The sequence below is a fragment of the Solea senegalensis genome, linkage group LG9, assembly GCF_019176455.1.
Source record: "Solea senegalensis isolate Sse05_10M linkage group LG9, IFAPA_SoseM_1, whole genome shotgun sequence".
NCBI classification, from domain to species: domain Eukaryota; kingdom Metazoa; phylum Chordata; class Actinopteri; order Pleuronectiformes; family Soleidae; genus Solea; species Solea senegalensis.
In genome coordinates, this window is record NC_058029.1 from 12,242,709 (window position 1) to 12,259,291 (window position 16,583).

At 42.4% G+C, this 16,583-nt stretch overlaps 1 protein-coding gene across 2 annotated transcripts in view; it reads right to left on the reverse strand.

Annotated features, from left to right (window-relative positions):
- The window catches only part of znf407 (zinc finger protein 407), a 140,920-nt gene that overhangs the window by 25,222 nt on the left and 99,115 nt on the right, over window positions 1-16,583 (reverse strand). The window contains exons 9-10 of one of the 2 annotated variants that reach the window (XM_044034433.1): window positions 15,902-16,080; window positions 9,844-10,065 (exon numbers count right to left, since the gene is read on the reverse strand). In XM_044034433.1, the coding sequence (XP_043890368.1) occupies window positions 10,055-10,065; window positions 15,902-16,080 (190 nt within the window). In that variant the 3' untranslated portion in view covers window positions 9,844-10,054. Of the gene's footprint in view, window positions 1-9,843; window positions 10,066-15,901; window positions 16,081-16,583 lie in introns of those variants that run through there. The other variant, XM_044034432.1, reaches the window with a different exon arrangement.

Here is a 16,583-nt window from a genome sequence, read left to right on the forward strand (position 1 = left end):
CCGCTCTGACAGCCGGCCACAAACAAACTCTGCTGCTGTACGCAATAAACAAACCGTACACAGCTGAATTCAGCCTGGCTACTGCAGCAGAGGTTAGAATTGCAGATATGACTCCTGTACTGGACACTGCCCTCTGAAACCCTGACAAGATGCACAACGCCAGTAAAACTGATACTGGCAGGACTGAATGAGGGGGAGATACAGTAACATTTGTATCACAGCGGACAAACAGGCGAGCAAAGAGAAACTGTGCAGTATTAGTTAAAGTGGTGACTGTATAGTCAACTGCACTATGGCTACGTTGAGATTAGCGACCGCAGCGTATATAAATCTAATTCATATTTGACAGTTTGCACTGTTGACTACGAATGCCTTGCATCTGAATGTGACCGCCCTCTAACACAGCAAGCATGCACACACATAACTTTTTGCACGCATCATCAACGACAGCAAACGGCCATATTTTTGAATGAAGAGATATGTAAAATAAGAAAATAGAAAACGGAAGATATCACCGCAAATGAGGGAGATTTAGCTTTTCCATTGTTGTTTGATTTTACCATGCAGCAGAGGGGCATGTCGAATGACAACACTCAGCACTTAGAGCATGTATCGGCAAAAAGCTGCATGGATTCTGATATCATCACTCATGTCATATGACCATATCTGATCTAGGACCACATAACATAGAGACGCACATCTGATTTGAAAATCGGAATTGGCAATTGGATGCGTCTGTGTCGACACAGCCCTGAAAAAATCAGATAGTTGCTTCAGCCTGGGAATCTGCACTTAGCCTTTGTGTATGAAAAACATGGTTTAAAGGACAGCTGGGATGCCTCTGAGTTGATATGATGTGTACAAATGTACATATTGACATTGAAATTCATAATTACAATTTGAGTGAATAGATGTGCAAAATACGGATCCTCTGCTAACTACTGTCCAGTACAGCGGCCCAATTTCTCCATCTGTCTGAGTTATTCGCTTTTAGCCCATGGCCTTCCTGTCACTCTTTTCTTTCTGTGACTCAGGTGTTGGAATCATATTGTGCCTTTTAAAGAGGCTTCAGACACATAAAATGAAAAACCCAGAGGACCCAAATGAGCAAACAAGACTGGACTGCTTTATACTAAAACAACTGACTAACAAATTCTCTCAAGTGCCACCTTAAAAAGCAACAGTGAAAACTCACCCCACCGTTACATTAAAACCTATCTGTATCAGAAACACCCTCCCCCACTACCACACGTCCATGCACACACATGTACTGTATACACACAAACCCCTCAGTAATCAAAGGTGATTAACTCCCAGTGCCTTCGCAACAAAACAGATGTAAGATTCATGAGTCCCTGCCCATGACTGTTGTCTTTGCCACAGGCTAGTAAAGAAACAATTAGTGCAGAGCTGGCTTCACTGTCCACCACAATCAATAGTCCCTGATGGTATTCTAAGCCTATTGACCAAGGCTCGTTCCTCTCCGTGACCTCCTTTCTGTAGCAGCCAACAGCAGTTGCAATCCACCTATTTGGACCCTGTGAGAGGGTTACCAGGTTAAACAAGGCCCAATCCATGCATACAAGCATTTATTAATACTGTCTGCTCCAGTCCGCATTAGTATGCAGTGGACGCATCAGAGGTTTAACCCTCTCTAACAGCGTATCAGCGATCGAGTGTGATAAACACCTATCATACAAGAGAATGAAAATAATGACCTTCTTTTGAAAAGACTTTTTTTTTTCTTTTACAATAAAATGTACACAAATAGCAAGAACTATGATCACATCGAAGGTTGCAACAGACTGACAGTGAGGATCTGAATATGGTGTAAAAACTGTTAGACAATAATATAATGGACTGCAACTCAACCAGCTCTTCAAAAAACAACATTTTCTGGTGACGCCACAAACTATTTTGAGAACAATACCTTTGGTCTGTATTCACCTGTGCTTTTGAAGAAGTGTGTGTGAATTTAATTCACACACACCATCCTGTACCAATCATCTCTCTCAGCACCCTCTCAGCGACACCGAAGCAATCTGCTGATGTCACAGTAATTGTATGGGTTTGTTCCGTCTTTGCTCGCATGTGACAACATCTGGACCGGTCCTACTCACTATCCCCAGGGTTGTTGTGACACGTCTCTCCTCCATGCTAAGGAGGACGAACGGGAAGGCGATGAAGACAGCAGGGAGGGAAATGTTGAGGCACAGGAAGCGAGGCAGATGTAAGGATGAAGGGATGGGCAGTAGTGAACAGGTGTCACTCCCCCAGACGGGCTGCCTCTGTGTGTGTGTATCCCTACCCTGACCACCTGCACACCTACACAGGGATCTAGAGGTAGTGGCAGTCAGGAGAGCATCCATCTCTCACCCATTCCTCACTCCACGCCTACCTTCCTCCTCCTCCTCAGATGGCACCCATCCTGAGCTCAATCTGGCTGCTGGGCTCACAGATTGACACAAAAATTTGCTCATTAAGACAAAAATTCCTGTATATATTCATGAACATGAGAATGCATAGGTTTGTGAATGTATTCAAAGGTATTTTATCTAATGTTACTTATGTGAATTATTTGTGTAATTTATTTGGGAGAGAAAGACATGAAATCTTTAGTCAAAACTGGCATAATGTTTAAATAGATGAGAAATGTGGTTTTATACGAAGAGGCAGTGACACTAACACTGCCCTCAGATTAAGCTCCTTTTGTTCACAAAAGCACTAAAATGTAATCTTCTAGATGAATGATTGAGGCTGTCACTCCTGTAGATCAATCAATCAATCAGTGAATCAGCCAATCAATATACAGATCTATCTATTTACAGTGTCTCTCCCTCTCTACGTCCGCCCAACTGTCCGTCTGTGTCCAATCATCTCAGCCTTTAAATCCTCCAATGACCCTTGTCACTTAAGCTGGTGGCATTACAGGACAGTGTGGTGCAAGTGCTGGAGGGAGGTGCAGGTGTGTATATAAAGCCCCCACCCCCCTACCCCTCTGCCCTCATCTCTCCTCCACTTCCCTCCCTCCGTTGCCGTGGTGAGAAGGGCAGTAATTACTCTGGTGTCAGCGTTGCTGGGTGCGACTCCTCCCCCGGCAAGGGGCGGCGGGCATCCATAACCCATCGTCCTGCCACGGGGTAAACGCTGGGCCATCCATCACGCACCCACTTGACAAATACCTTCCATAATAGAAGTTTATTTTTATGGGAGGCTGAATCAAGGACTTTCCCATGCATACAAAAACGTGTCAGAATTATTTATGGCTTGTGCTGAGACGCACAATATGTCATATCAAAGTCCCATCCCGCTTGCCGGCGCTGCTGGAAGCTGCCGGCGCTTGGCCTGTCGATATCTCCGCTTGCTATCAATAATGTGGAACACCGCCACGATAAGCTTTAGGATTCGGAGGTCATGCGTGCACATGCACGCAAGCTAACACGCTCACACACTCGAACATCACATGTATACGCAGACAGCGACACACACACACAAACTCTCACTTGATGACATACATAGATGTCTTTTCAAACAAAAGACTCCTTAATACACACATCGGCGGAGAGAAAATGCAAAAAAAACACAGAGTTAAGATGAAAACATCAATCCACACATGCCTGTAATCCCACATGAAATGTTCTCAGCAAAGAAAACAAACATGTTTTTCCATTCACTCATAAAACATAAAACAAGAGAAATACCAATCCCTGCATGATTCGAGCCAGTGTTTCCTTTAACTGTTTATTTCCTTTGCCCTTAGTTCCTCCCCGAGAGTAAAACAATTTCCCAAACAAAGATGTTCACAGAGCTGAACCCGACCCGCTACGTGGGGAGAAGGACCCGGGATTGCTGTCCGTCACTCAAAAAGCACCGCCAAGGTCAGATGAAAACAAAACGGTTTGCAGAGGAGGCAACGCAGCTGCCACAAATGTCTTTGTGTCTGTGTACAAAGTGTGTACACGTACGTACGTCCATGTGTGGCAGAGAGATCTCCAGTAGAAGAAAAAAGAAAACAACTTAAGGAAATCCCTGCACTGCAGCTCGCAAATCTGAGAGCTGTCAGTCAGGGTGAGTGGCAACCCTTTTCGCCCAAAGAAACGGCAATAAATTGGGTTTCCTGATAAGGCCTCGGCATCACCAGCACAACATCTGACCAAAAAAAAAAGGGAAAGGGAAAAAAAAATGAGCTGCTTTTCCGTAGGCCACTTGAGTGCTGTCAATCAACATTACTGGCAGGCTCACATGTCGCCGGTGGAGAGCAGTGGAGGGAAGAAATAAATTAATGTACAGAGGAAGGAGCAGTGGGAGAGGGAGGAGAAGAGAGAGGGAGAGAGAGAGAGAGACAGCATTAAGGCCGAGAGGAAAATATGATAAATATGATAATTGAAATGATGAGATTTGGGTGCTTGGTAGTGAATTCCGCTATTTGCCCAAAGGGATTAGTCACTCATTCACTGTCATTTTCAGTCTTTCTGTCCCTGTACACGCACGCACACACACACACACACACACACACACACACACACACACACACACACACACACACACACACACACACACACACACACACACACACACACACACTCACACACACACACACACACACAGAATAAATACATTAACAAAAAGATCTAATTCTACCAGGGAGACTGTTGCATGTCTAAAACTCGGAGGCAGTGAGAGACGATAAACCTAAAAGTAGCCGTTTGCACACCCAACGGCAAAGTAAAAAACAAACAAACAAAAAAAAAAAAAATATATATATATATATATATATATATATATATATATATGAAAAAACAACGTCGGTAACAGTAGGAGAACTTTGTCCTGTAAAGACAGAAGATGTATGGCTCAGGGGAGATAGTAGCAACAGTAAATGATTACCTTTTTACAAACTGGGCCTTTGTAATAAAATGCGTAGGGGGGAGTATTATCAATTCAGCCGACCGGTGAAGATAGCATTTCTGAAGCCACGGCGAGGCTGATCACTATCTAGAGAGGAGCCAGAATCTGTATTCCTCACTGCGAGTCCAGGAAGGAGAGGGGTCTGAGACCTGTGTGTATGTGTGTATGTGTGTGTATGCGTGTGTGTGTGTGTGTGTGTGCATGTGTTTTACTGAGAGAGACATCCGTTAAAGCCTCTTGTGCCTCCAGGCCCGGCCGTGACACGACCAAGATCTATTTTCTTACACCCACAAACAGAAAGACATGCAAGAGTGTGTACACAGACACACATATGAAATGTCTTACACACACGGGCAAACACACACAGTCCTTGGGGGCAAAGAACTATAAGGCTGGAGATGAATTTCTGTGTGAAACTGTGTGTGTATGCATCTTTATACAGTATGTCTGGGTGCCAGCCTGAGATTCTCTGTTAGATGTTGGATTCTGAAGAAGAAGAAGGGAAAAAAAAGACACTGACAGATGACAAACACACACACACACATCACACTTGTCTGATAGCAGTCAAACAGAGAGCAGAGACAACACAGAAGAAGCTCAACAGACAGACGGGAAAACAGATAGAGAGACATATAGCATGGCAGAGCTCAGCTGCTGGCCCAGAGTCCCATCACTCACTCTCAACACACACACACACACACACACACTCCACCAAAAATGTTAAGAGATTATAAGACGCACAGATATACACGGCATCACGAGAAAGTGGCAGAGAGAGACTGATGTGGTGAGGGAGGAGCAAAGGGGGTTAAGAAAGATGAACAGACAGCGATATCATTGTAGCCCTGGGCGTTAATGCACACTGTTAGAACTGAGGGATATTTGTAGGAGATGAAACGAGCAACGATATGACGCTCATCTGTTCCCCACATGCAAGTCTGCTTGAAAACGCAACGTTACGCTCCACTCGCGGAAACCTCGTCTTTTCCCCGACACAAATCGGAAGTCACTGAATTAAAACCAGTCATCTCCAGTGCTGAATGAATAAAGGAGGACTCTCTTTTTGGTATTTCACAAAACCCAGTATATATTCTGTATATATATAGCATGTAATAGGGTACAGAGGGACATTGCATCAATTTACAGACCAAGTCCTTCGCCTCATCATGAGAATGACCCAGACTGTGAAAACAGCTGTATACAGTCATGCTCTCTGAGACTCTGGAGGGAGATTTCAAAGTCTGAGAAAATGACCCCGATGATGTCATCTCAACATGGGTTAAGAGACCACAAATTTATAACAGAAAGCCGTGCTTTTCAATCTGTGGCAAGGATGTTTAAAAAAGGAAAAAAAATGCAACAGGGAAGGGAAGGTTTTGACGTTGTGGCTCCTAAACACTCTTCCTGCGGAATAAGGATATACAGTCAGTGTGAAAAAACTTGCAGCTCAAAACCCATCTGTTTATATTTGGCCTGGGTTAATTTGTGATTTCCTTCTATTCCATAAGTCTGCATTTACGTCCACTTCCATGTTTGCTTTTGTGAAGCACATAGCGACATTCTGCTCTTGATATGTAAGTACTTGATGTGTAGTATGGAACACAAAGGATGCAGTGTTTCTAAAATCAGGATATCTGGTTGCCTAAATCCTCAGAAGACAACAGTAACACTGCTCTTGCAAGGGCTAAGTTGAAAATACGGATGCCTTTACAGCACTGTAATAACGACATTCACATGGCAGATGATTCTTTTTTTTCCCTGAAGCGACTTATCTCATGTATGTGAATGAATCGAGTGAAATGAACAGGTTCTTGAGAAGAATAAAGTGCTCAGCTGTTCATGTCTCCACCTCGACAAATATATAAAGAGCAGCACTCTTGCTATAGAAACACAAAAGTTTTTCCTCCTCGGTCTATCCTATCCCACTTATTCGCTGCTTCTTCTTCTTCTTTTTTTTTCCACAGGTGTCAGAGGAGATTTCATGGCCTGTGCGTATGTGTGAATTTGCCACACCCCTTTTGAGTGCTAATTTACCCTTTTAGGTTTAATCTCCCCATGAGTGGCTTTCCTCGCCCTTTAATTAGGCTATGGGGAGTCGACACTAACACTAAAAATGCACACACCGACTCAGAGACACGCACGCAGTCTATTTCTTGGTATCGCGCGCGCACAACCACACACACTCCCACATTTAGGCGCACACATCCACTCAAATGCAGTAGAAACACAGTCCCAGACTCGAAAAACTCTCTGCACAGACAGTCCTCATCAGCCCTCTGTGGGCCTCTTTCACACTCTGGCTCTCCTCAGCTGCACCAGTCACCGAGACAGGACAGAGGAAAAGGGAGGGAGCACGAGAAAAGAAAATAAAAAAAGAAAAAAGTAAGATATTCTTTACTTGTGAGAGGGAGAAAGAGGTGTGAGGGCATTTGTCTCTGAACATTTTCCATTTCAAATCTATTTGTCAAGTTTAAGCTGCATTAGGCCACATCAGATTTTGGCCGGCCCAAGTGGCAGCAGAAGATGGATGTTTGAATTTTTTAAAGCCTTCACTCTCCATAAATTTTCCAAAGGTTTTTTTTTAAGTTATGTGCACTTGTTGAACCTAAATGATGTGAAAGAAAATCTTTGTAAAATATTAAGACCGGCTCTCTCATATGTTACTGAGATGCTTGACTATCTGTCATGTGTTCCACAGAGTTTGTGATTTTTACATTAAAGTTGCACATTTCATACATTTTCCTTAACATTAGTTGAATAGGTTAATAAACAGTTGTCGGTTAATTGTTATCAATAAATGAAAGAAATGAGGGGGTAAAGCTGGTGAGTATTCTTTCCACCAGTTAATAGGATTTACATCAAGAGGAGAGAGTTTGTCATGGAGGATTTTTTTTATTTTTATTTTTTTATTCTGTTTCAGCGCTGTTTGATGCATTTGAAGCATCACTGTCCTTTGCCCAAGTTACGGTGCTATGTCACAGCGAAGGAGCAGCTCAGAGGCCGCTACGACTAGCTTCACGTTTTGTTCTGCTGGTATAAATAGTCACAACACGATTTGTGAGGTCCAGAGGAACAAACAAAAGTAAACGATGTTGAGTTGAAGATGTTTTCAGTTCTAACTAACTGGTTTAAATACCTGTTTTTTCCCCCAACTCAACTCAAGCAAGTCCAGTCGCCTACAGCTAACTACAGAAGAAGACTGTGACCTATGACCTGGACGACTGAGAACCTCCACAGACATAAACGTGTTTGACTCATTCATTAATAACATCTTTATCGGTTAAATTCTTGACAGCAATTGATAGAGTTAATCATAACATCCCCGACATAAAACCATTACCATGCAGCCTCAATATCATCCTTGATATCAAATTATTATATTATCACAATTTATAATGTGCACATGGTGACATAGTACTTCCAAGGCCCAGTGCCATTGCTCCCTTTTTCCTCCTCTTTACAGATACCACAGATGTACCTAAAAAAGTGCACTTGAAAGGGGGAAAAAACAATAACAAAGCTAGTGATAGTGGCTTGTTATGTCGGAAATAAGAGGGCACTTAATTGGGGTCTGATAGTCTAATAGGCAGCCCCTCTGATTTCAAACTCTGCACATTGGCTTAAATTAGCCCACTGATGAGCAGCCAGGGGATTCAATTATGGAAGGGGAGAAATAAGGCCACTGTATCAGGAAACATGGGACTGGGCTGGGCTAAAGTGCTGGTAATTGGTTGTTTAGTTGGAAAGTTGAGTCTGTTGGTAATTAGAGATACCGCGACGTTTGGAGAGCCACCAAACAAATGACACATGGGGGCTGGAGAGGCGAGGAGGAAGACAAGGGTCCTTGGCACAGTAAAAGGGGCAAAGGTCACGGTGGAGATCTTAGAAGTGCACTTCAGCCAATGAGGACGTAGACGAGGAAAAACATGTCGGTACTGGAGAGGTGGTGACTAAGTAAAGGTCAAGATGGGGCAATCTGGGCTAAAACTGAAGAAAAACCAGCATAGCTTTGTCTCACAACCTGCTCGCCTTACTTTCAATGCTTCCTTCTTTCCTTTCTTTGTCACAGACAGATTTGGGTTTCGCTGTAGCTGGGCGCGTACAGCGTGTCTGAATTGAGGGAGGAGGAAGATTGAATTATGGATGAGACTTTACAAGAGCCGGCGGCCTGTCTGGTCCCATATTCACTGTCCCATACAGGAGGAGCAGCCCTGCCCGTGAGCATCCCCTCCACGTCACTCACAGGCGGTGTTTGTGTGTGTGCGTGTTTGTACAATCGCAGTTGTGCGTGTTTCTGTCTGTAAGTTCATAGTAAAACATACACCAGTACTCACTTTTCTAGCAAACAAAAAGCTAATGCCTTTGCCTTTATCTTTTGATTAAGAATGAAGATTTGACATGAACAATCGGATCATTACAAACAAACACATGGGTGATGTCTAAAAAGCAATGTTTTAAATTAATGATGCTCTGATTCGCACTGGGGAATTGGTGCTCTAGTGCATCCAAATAAAGTGGTACTGTAGCTTTCGAGGAAACGTTTTTTTTTCCCGGTCTTTAGGGCATTTGTTCATTAACTTCTTAAAGTGATTCAGAAAATACAATGTTTGGTGCCAAACTTCAAACATTGGCGTCCCCGGTTTACAAACTCCAATGCTCCAAATGCCATGATCAGACGATACCACAAGACAGCACAATTTCATCTTTTTTTTTTCCCCTCTTTCTTTTTATCACACTGTGCAACTGTTATTCTGTGTCCTACATAAGCCATCTGCAACTTTGAGAGTAGTGCAACATAAGCAAGTACCAAACATAACTGTGCCACTGCAACACCAGGGAGCATAATTCAGGTGTCATCAATCAGTCTGAAAAAAAATTCTGACAGTGACAGAACTTGTCCAGAGGCTCAGACAGAATGCAGAGGTTGGCCCAGTGTGATGATGTCACTACATTGGCACTCATCTTTTTCAATCTGGGTAAAAAAACAAAACACACACTGACCTTAAGGTGGCAAAAAACACACACTGTAGACATCACTTCACATTTGGAGCAGCCAGAACCCTATTGTCTCTCTGTCTCCATACTGATCGGATGGGACTTGTCAGTTAAGGCTGTGAATGGCCACTTAACGGCTGAGGGGAGGCTCTCAGATCAGTGCTGGGAGAAAGGCAAGAGAATAGAGGAAGAGGATGAAACAAAAGCCCGTTTGTTGTGGCTGATGTGTGATAAATGCAGCCAGTTGGGGGAGTTTTCACGCTCATTGGAGCAGGTTATTATGCAGGAATCGCTGCTTACTCTGCCCAGACCGGCCCTGTACTGGTTTACTGAGACGCATGCATGGCGGTGTGCGTTTTTCCCCCCTAAACCGCTTCGCTAACCCTCCAAACGCACACTCTTCGTGGCACGTCTCATGGGGGCAAATTGGCATTGAGCAGCTGCTTCTCCACTGTAATATCTCAAGCAAGACTGCCTGTGTGGAGTCTGCCGATGTAAAGGAGAAAATATTAAAACATAGCGCAATAATTCTATACGATGGACATTTAAGCATGCGACAAGGAAGAATGATATGGTCAACTTCTAAACAATTCACTTCAGTCGAGTCGTTCAGGGCCACGTGAAGCTGAAACGTGTTCCTCCATAAGGGAATTCGCCAATTAACACATCAATGGTGGCTCGTGCTAAACTTCAAGTTTATACATGCAGACCCTTCAGATGTTGCTTTGTGTGAAGTGGTCAAAATAAATAGACAAAATAACAACAACACCAGGAACAAAACATACACCACTACAAAAGCTTTCATACGCCGACTACTTTCACTTCACAAAGTGCGTCTACATTTGCAGAGCAGAAAGACTGCATATGATGAATATTTTTGTAAGTGTAATTAGTCAGGTAACTTGGGGTTGTGTTAATCAAATATTTTACATAATTGACATTTTTAAACAACAAGGAAAGTCAGTCATTTAGAAGGACGAATTATATACTGTGGCATTAAGAAATTCACACACACACACACACAAAGCACTGCCAGTCGAGCTGTATAGGTCACAGACTCTGGCGGCAATGCCCTTGGTACACAGGAAACGCACACTCGCAGGACTTCCTACAAATGAACTGAGTACATGCAGGTTTAAAACAAAAAAAAACAAAACAAACTAAAACAAATAAATAAATAATACCATGTTCTAAAAGTCTTGCAGATTAAAGAACAATCAAAATAGCCATGTGAATTCATCTGACTGAGGGGAAAAAGCAAAGCGACAACTGGCTCTGCAGTAATCTTCTCGATCTGTTATGCTTAAGCGAGCGCTGGTTTAAGTCCACGTGGACCCAGATAAAGGTTTGAGTTCAGTCTGGGCTACAGCAAGTCAATTCAATTCACTCACTGGAAATGTTTTGTTCGTATTGAAGTTGTAATTGTGTGAAAACTGCATCGTCCTAAAAGATTGGATATGAAAACCGTTCTGTATATTAAATGTTATTGAAGACGTTTTAAAAAAGAAATGCTCTAAATATGTTATACTGTAAGTAGTCATCATTATAAAATGAATGTAATGTAAGGTAATGTTAGGTAGTCTTATTTAACCTCTAATGGTACCTTTTGCTTTTTTTCTTCCTCTGGTGTTTAAAGTATTTTGGACTTTTTGTTTTTTTCCTTGTTTGTTGATTATGTAAGAAACAACTCAATAACTTAAATTTTCGCTGTGACAGCATCAGCACAATGAGCCACCCTGTTCATTTGACTTTTACATCGTACTGAATGACTTTTTTCTTTTTTTTTTCTTTTTTGTGAATGTCTATTACATGAATGCAACATAAGGAAGGTGACACAAAGACGCAGGTTCATCACTAACACTGACGAGTTGATGTCCTATAGGTGTTTTTCAAAGAACTGTGATTGTTGCTTTTTTTTCCCCCCACATATTTTTCCCACAAAGAAACGTGTCACATATAACACATTGTTATTAGAAACAGATGTTGATTTTAACGCCGGTGTCTTTGGCTTCTTTCACAACGTCGACACAGTGTCATATGCGCTGGAATACCAGGACACATTTGCATGACACACACACCTGTCCTCCGCAACACGCTGCTGTAACACAATACGCACGTAAAACTCAGGAGAGTAATGTTTCATTACATGACGAACAGAAGGTGAAAGTGAGGGAGGGAAGCTGGGCCGACATGCACATGCATAACTTAAGTAAAAGCCATCAAAATCCATATTTGTTTACAGATTTGTTTAATAAGGAAAGAAAAATATATGCAAACAAATGAATTTGCCTGTGGTTGTAACTGTGTATTAAGATCATCACTTACAAGGCCAGGTCTCCCCTAGCCCTCTACTGTAGCCATCCATCATGCATTATTAAGGAATATAGAATCTGCATAAAGCAGCAACAATGCCTTGAAGAAGTTTATTTATTTATTTGTTTTATCATTTTTAGGGCACTCAGCAGCAGATTGGCGCACTCAGTCGCTGTGAGCTAATTACAAAGCATTTGATCTCAATGCCCCGAGGACGCGCAATTATAACCTTGGTGGAAAATTAGGGAAATATTTCACAATTAAAAAAATAGTGGAATGAAGATGCTCTGACAAAGCTAATGGCGACACCTCACCTGTGTGTGTGTGTATGTACTTGCATTTGTTACATCTTTAGGACCTTTTCAGGACCAGTAGTCCTCATGGGGACCAAAACCTTGTCCTAATGAGACATAGCTTCATGTCTTAGAAAAGTGGTTGAGTTTAGTTGTAAATATTTGAATTGTGACCAGGTTAGGGTTAAGGTTAGACATTAACCCTTACAACACAGAGGATTTCAGCTGCTTTTTTTCATCACTGTGTAAAAATGTATACAGTATATACAGAAGTGCAATATAGAGAGTGTCTTACATCCTTTTTTTTCAGCATAACCTATGTGATCTGATTAAACTGTTTTCTTCGTTTTCACCAACTATATAAACACTCCTGAGCAAAAATACTCAAAATGTTCAAAATACATCACAGTTCAAAGTTCACTTGGCTCCTATTTATGAACAAAAAGCAAAAAAAAAACAATCTATTTTGTGACTTCTGCACATGAATTACTGCCACTTTATAATCACTACTAAAAATTAATCATAACTCTGACTCAACAACACATAAGAAGACAAAAACAAATTTTTGAAAGCTTGAATATGTGACCTATAAACACACACACAACCAGGATGTCCATATAGGGAGTTGTGTATTATTTGCACCCATGCAAGCACTAAGGGTGAACTGGTTATGGTAAATTTTTTTTAGGCTTTCCAGATGAATGGTAGTCAATGAGAGTCCTTAAAAGGAAAGCTGTGCAAACCTGTGTGTGTGTGTGTGTGTGTGTAAACATTGCTTTTGGTACTTGACAGGACAGGAAGCTGAACAAAGCTACTGCCCTGCAGCCACACCTGACCTCGCTGGAGGGAGATGTCAGAGAAAGAAGGGAACATACTATATAATACATTTCAACATGACAGAAAGTTTCAATGGACGGCTATTTGGCAAAGTTGCAGAACTATGAGGAACCTGTAGCTGGAGTTCTGCGGCAGAAATCACACAGATGCTGTTACTTTTGTCTGGCATATCACACAGGGAAGACTATTGTCATTACCATTTTATTCAAATGTGTCCTATCAGCAACATTCCCTCTCACACATCTAACCTCTCTTCGTTTTTCTATTTTCCCCCCTCAAATTCTAATCATCATTCCCCTCCATCACTTGCTGGATGCAATTCCCTCTCTTCCTTCGTTTGCAAAGGACCTCTGCTTTCATCCTTGAGAAGGGCTTTAATTCGAAGTGTGACGCTGAATAAAGAAGGGAAGCGAGAGAGACAGAGGGAGTGTGTGTCGGAAGAGAGAGCAAGAATGAGAGAGTGATATGGAAAGACAGAGGAGCAGCAGAGACGTTCGGGTGTCAATCAATACAGCGCAAGGGGCTGCAAGGGCCCATGACTAGGGTGCGTTTGATCTGTGTCTTTCAAAGGGGGAAGAGTAGGAAGGGCCATCACAGATGATTTGCCTCTCGCTGCTCGCCCTGGTGCCACTCTGACAGAGAGCAATCACAAGCAGGTTAATTCAACATCTACCTTCTTAATCTTTTTTTCCCCTGTCTCTTTCTTTTGGTCTTGTTCTGTCTACTTAGATGAAACACTGCTCTTTTTGCTACCACAACGACCTCCCTTTTCCCTCTTTTGAAGGAGGAAGATAACACAAGTGCACTCTCAATGTCTTTTCAAACCACCGCTAGTTTACTTTGCTTTTTGGCGATCATCTGCAATGTTTATTTACCAGTCGGTGCCACAACGTATGTAACAAAAAAAGGTCAATTGCAATGCATTGATAAACAGATGCAGTCATATTTTCCTTTCGGTAAAGAAACTCCATCAGCTGCCGTGTCAAGCGCATGTCAAGATGACATCTGTAAAAACATGAAACTTCACTTGACTGAAAAGAGAGTGAAAGGAGGAGGTCATGCTTTCTCCAGATGACTGAAAGACACTGCATGTTCTGGACAAGAATTGACCTTCACGCAGAAAACTCAGTGAAACACACAATGTGCAGTTCCTACTAGAGCTGGGCTGAATGTCACCAGCCTAGACACAAAGACAAATCTCCCTCCAGACTTGGCATAACGGTTGTGTTCTCATATAACCTGATAGATCAAACAAAGAAACTAAATGAATGAATGTATGAGGCTGTCCTCTTCAACCAAAGGCCAGCCATACATAAGGACAAACAGAGGTGAGGACATTTTTAAGGTGAAAGGGTAAGAAAAGGCATTAAGGTGTGCTTTGGTTAAAGGTGAGTATGGGGGAATATATGAGGGAGGTTTGTGTTTATACGAGTAGTTGAAGGTAAAAAGGTTGTGCGGGGAGGTTCAGAGGTCAAGAGGATCAAAGATGGAAGAAGGTACCTTGAATTTCGAAGAATAGAATTTAGACTGGTTTCAGAAATTAAAAACAAAACTTCAGAGTCAGCACAAAGGCGCCGCTCAGATTCATTCGATTTCAATAGGAAATAAACCACAGTGCCACCAAAATGCTTCCTTTTTGCAGTAATGTCCCTGGTCTGGCCTCTTTCTCATGATGCTCCCCTCCAACAATCCTGCTTTCATGTAAGGTCAGAAGGATAACAGGATAAAGGCTGTCCCCTCTGCTACCCTGAAGGACAAGCACTCTGTCGATTGGATTTGGTGGCCTTCAAGGACAAAGGAAGAACACTGGGATACAAAGGAAGCAATAGAGGAGGACCCAGATTTCATCTGTCTCTATGTCCTGAGTGATTGGCAGGGATGGATAGGCCAGCAATCTTTGAGTGCTGCCTCTTTGTGGCCGGGTGCCCTCCATCAGCATTAAATGGCACGACTTGATACACCGACAAAAACACACCAGAGGATTCAGTGAGATCTGACCTCTGTGGAATAATCGAGCCCGGGCAGCGTTCAGCCTTATTCAGTGGAATGATTTCTTATGTTGTTTGGTCTATGATTAACACAGTACGAGAGACACGAGAATGTGAGGATCGGGGAGGGATCTTACTGAGGAGGGTGTTATGTTCAATCCTTAAAACTGGAGAACACTTCTTAATGTCCCCCACATTACAAACTGGGGATGTTATACTGTATGCTCCCAGCTACCGTTGAGGTGCAAGGCACCTACAGGACCATTCCAGTGACTCTGTAGGTCATTAATATGATGGATTCTAAACAACGGCTAAAAAACAAAGAAAGGACAAAACTGCACCAAAAAAAGTGCAGCAGAGCAAGAGACATCATAACCTTATTAGCCACCAGTTTCTTTGATGCATGGATCTTTCCAGACCTTTCAGCAACTTTTTTGAAATGTTCAGGAACACACTGTTTTCCACGCAAGTGAACTCCATCAACCACTCAACAGAATCTATTCTAATCTGTTTGTGAAACACATGTTTTTTCTATTTTCTCACAGGGACAAACAAAGGGCACGTTACCTGCATGTAGGTAGGCGAGGTCTGGGTTCTCAATATCAGGGTGGCTCTCCTTCAGATGGTTGCGGAAGTCCATGGGGGCGTTAGTGGCGTAGCTACATTTGGGGCAGTTGTACATCTTCACGCCCTCGTGTTTTCCCGTATGGAGGATGTGCTTCCGGATATTCTCAGCACAGTTAGATCTAAGGGAGACAAACAGAGAGGAAAATCCTTTATGGGATTTATAAAAAAGGTAGACGAAGATTAAAAGATGCGGAGTCGTGAGCAGGGAAACACGAGATAAATGCTTGGCTATGTTCCCAAGAAAATGAGTTTTTGCTCTACTAACATTCTGTTTTGTTGCAATGATGACACACACACACACACACTAGAAATAATCAAGTAGGGCTAAGGAGCTGAGGTAGTGGCCGTGTTTGGACAGACTCTCAAAGCATTTGTTGCCTAAAAACTAATCTGCAAAAGAGGCCTACAAGCAAACTACAAAACACTACCATATGAACAATATCTACATCTTTTTGATATGCTGCTACTGTGTAATAGCACTGGTAGTAGAGGGGGAAGAATACTGAGTGACTAAAAGTATCTCAAGACTCACTGAATGTATTTCCAATTGTAGGAAATGTAGTATTGTACTTTGTGTGTGTATTGGTTACCTGTTGAGGACCTTTTACACTGACTCTGCCAG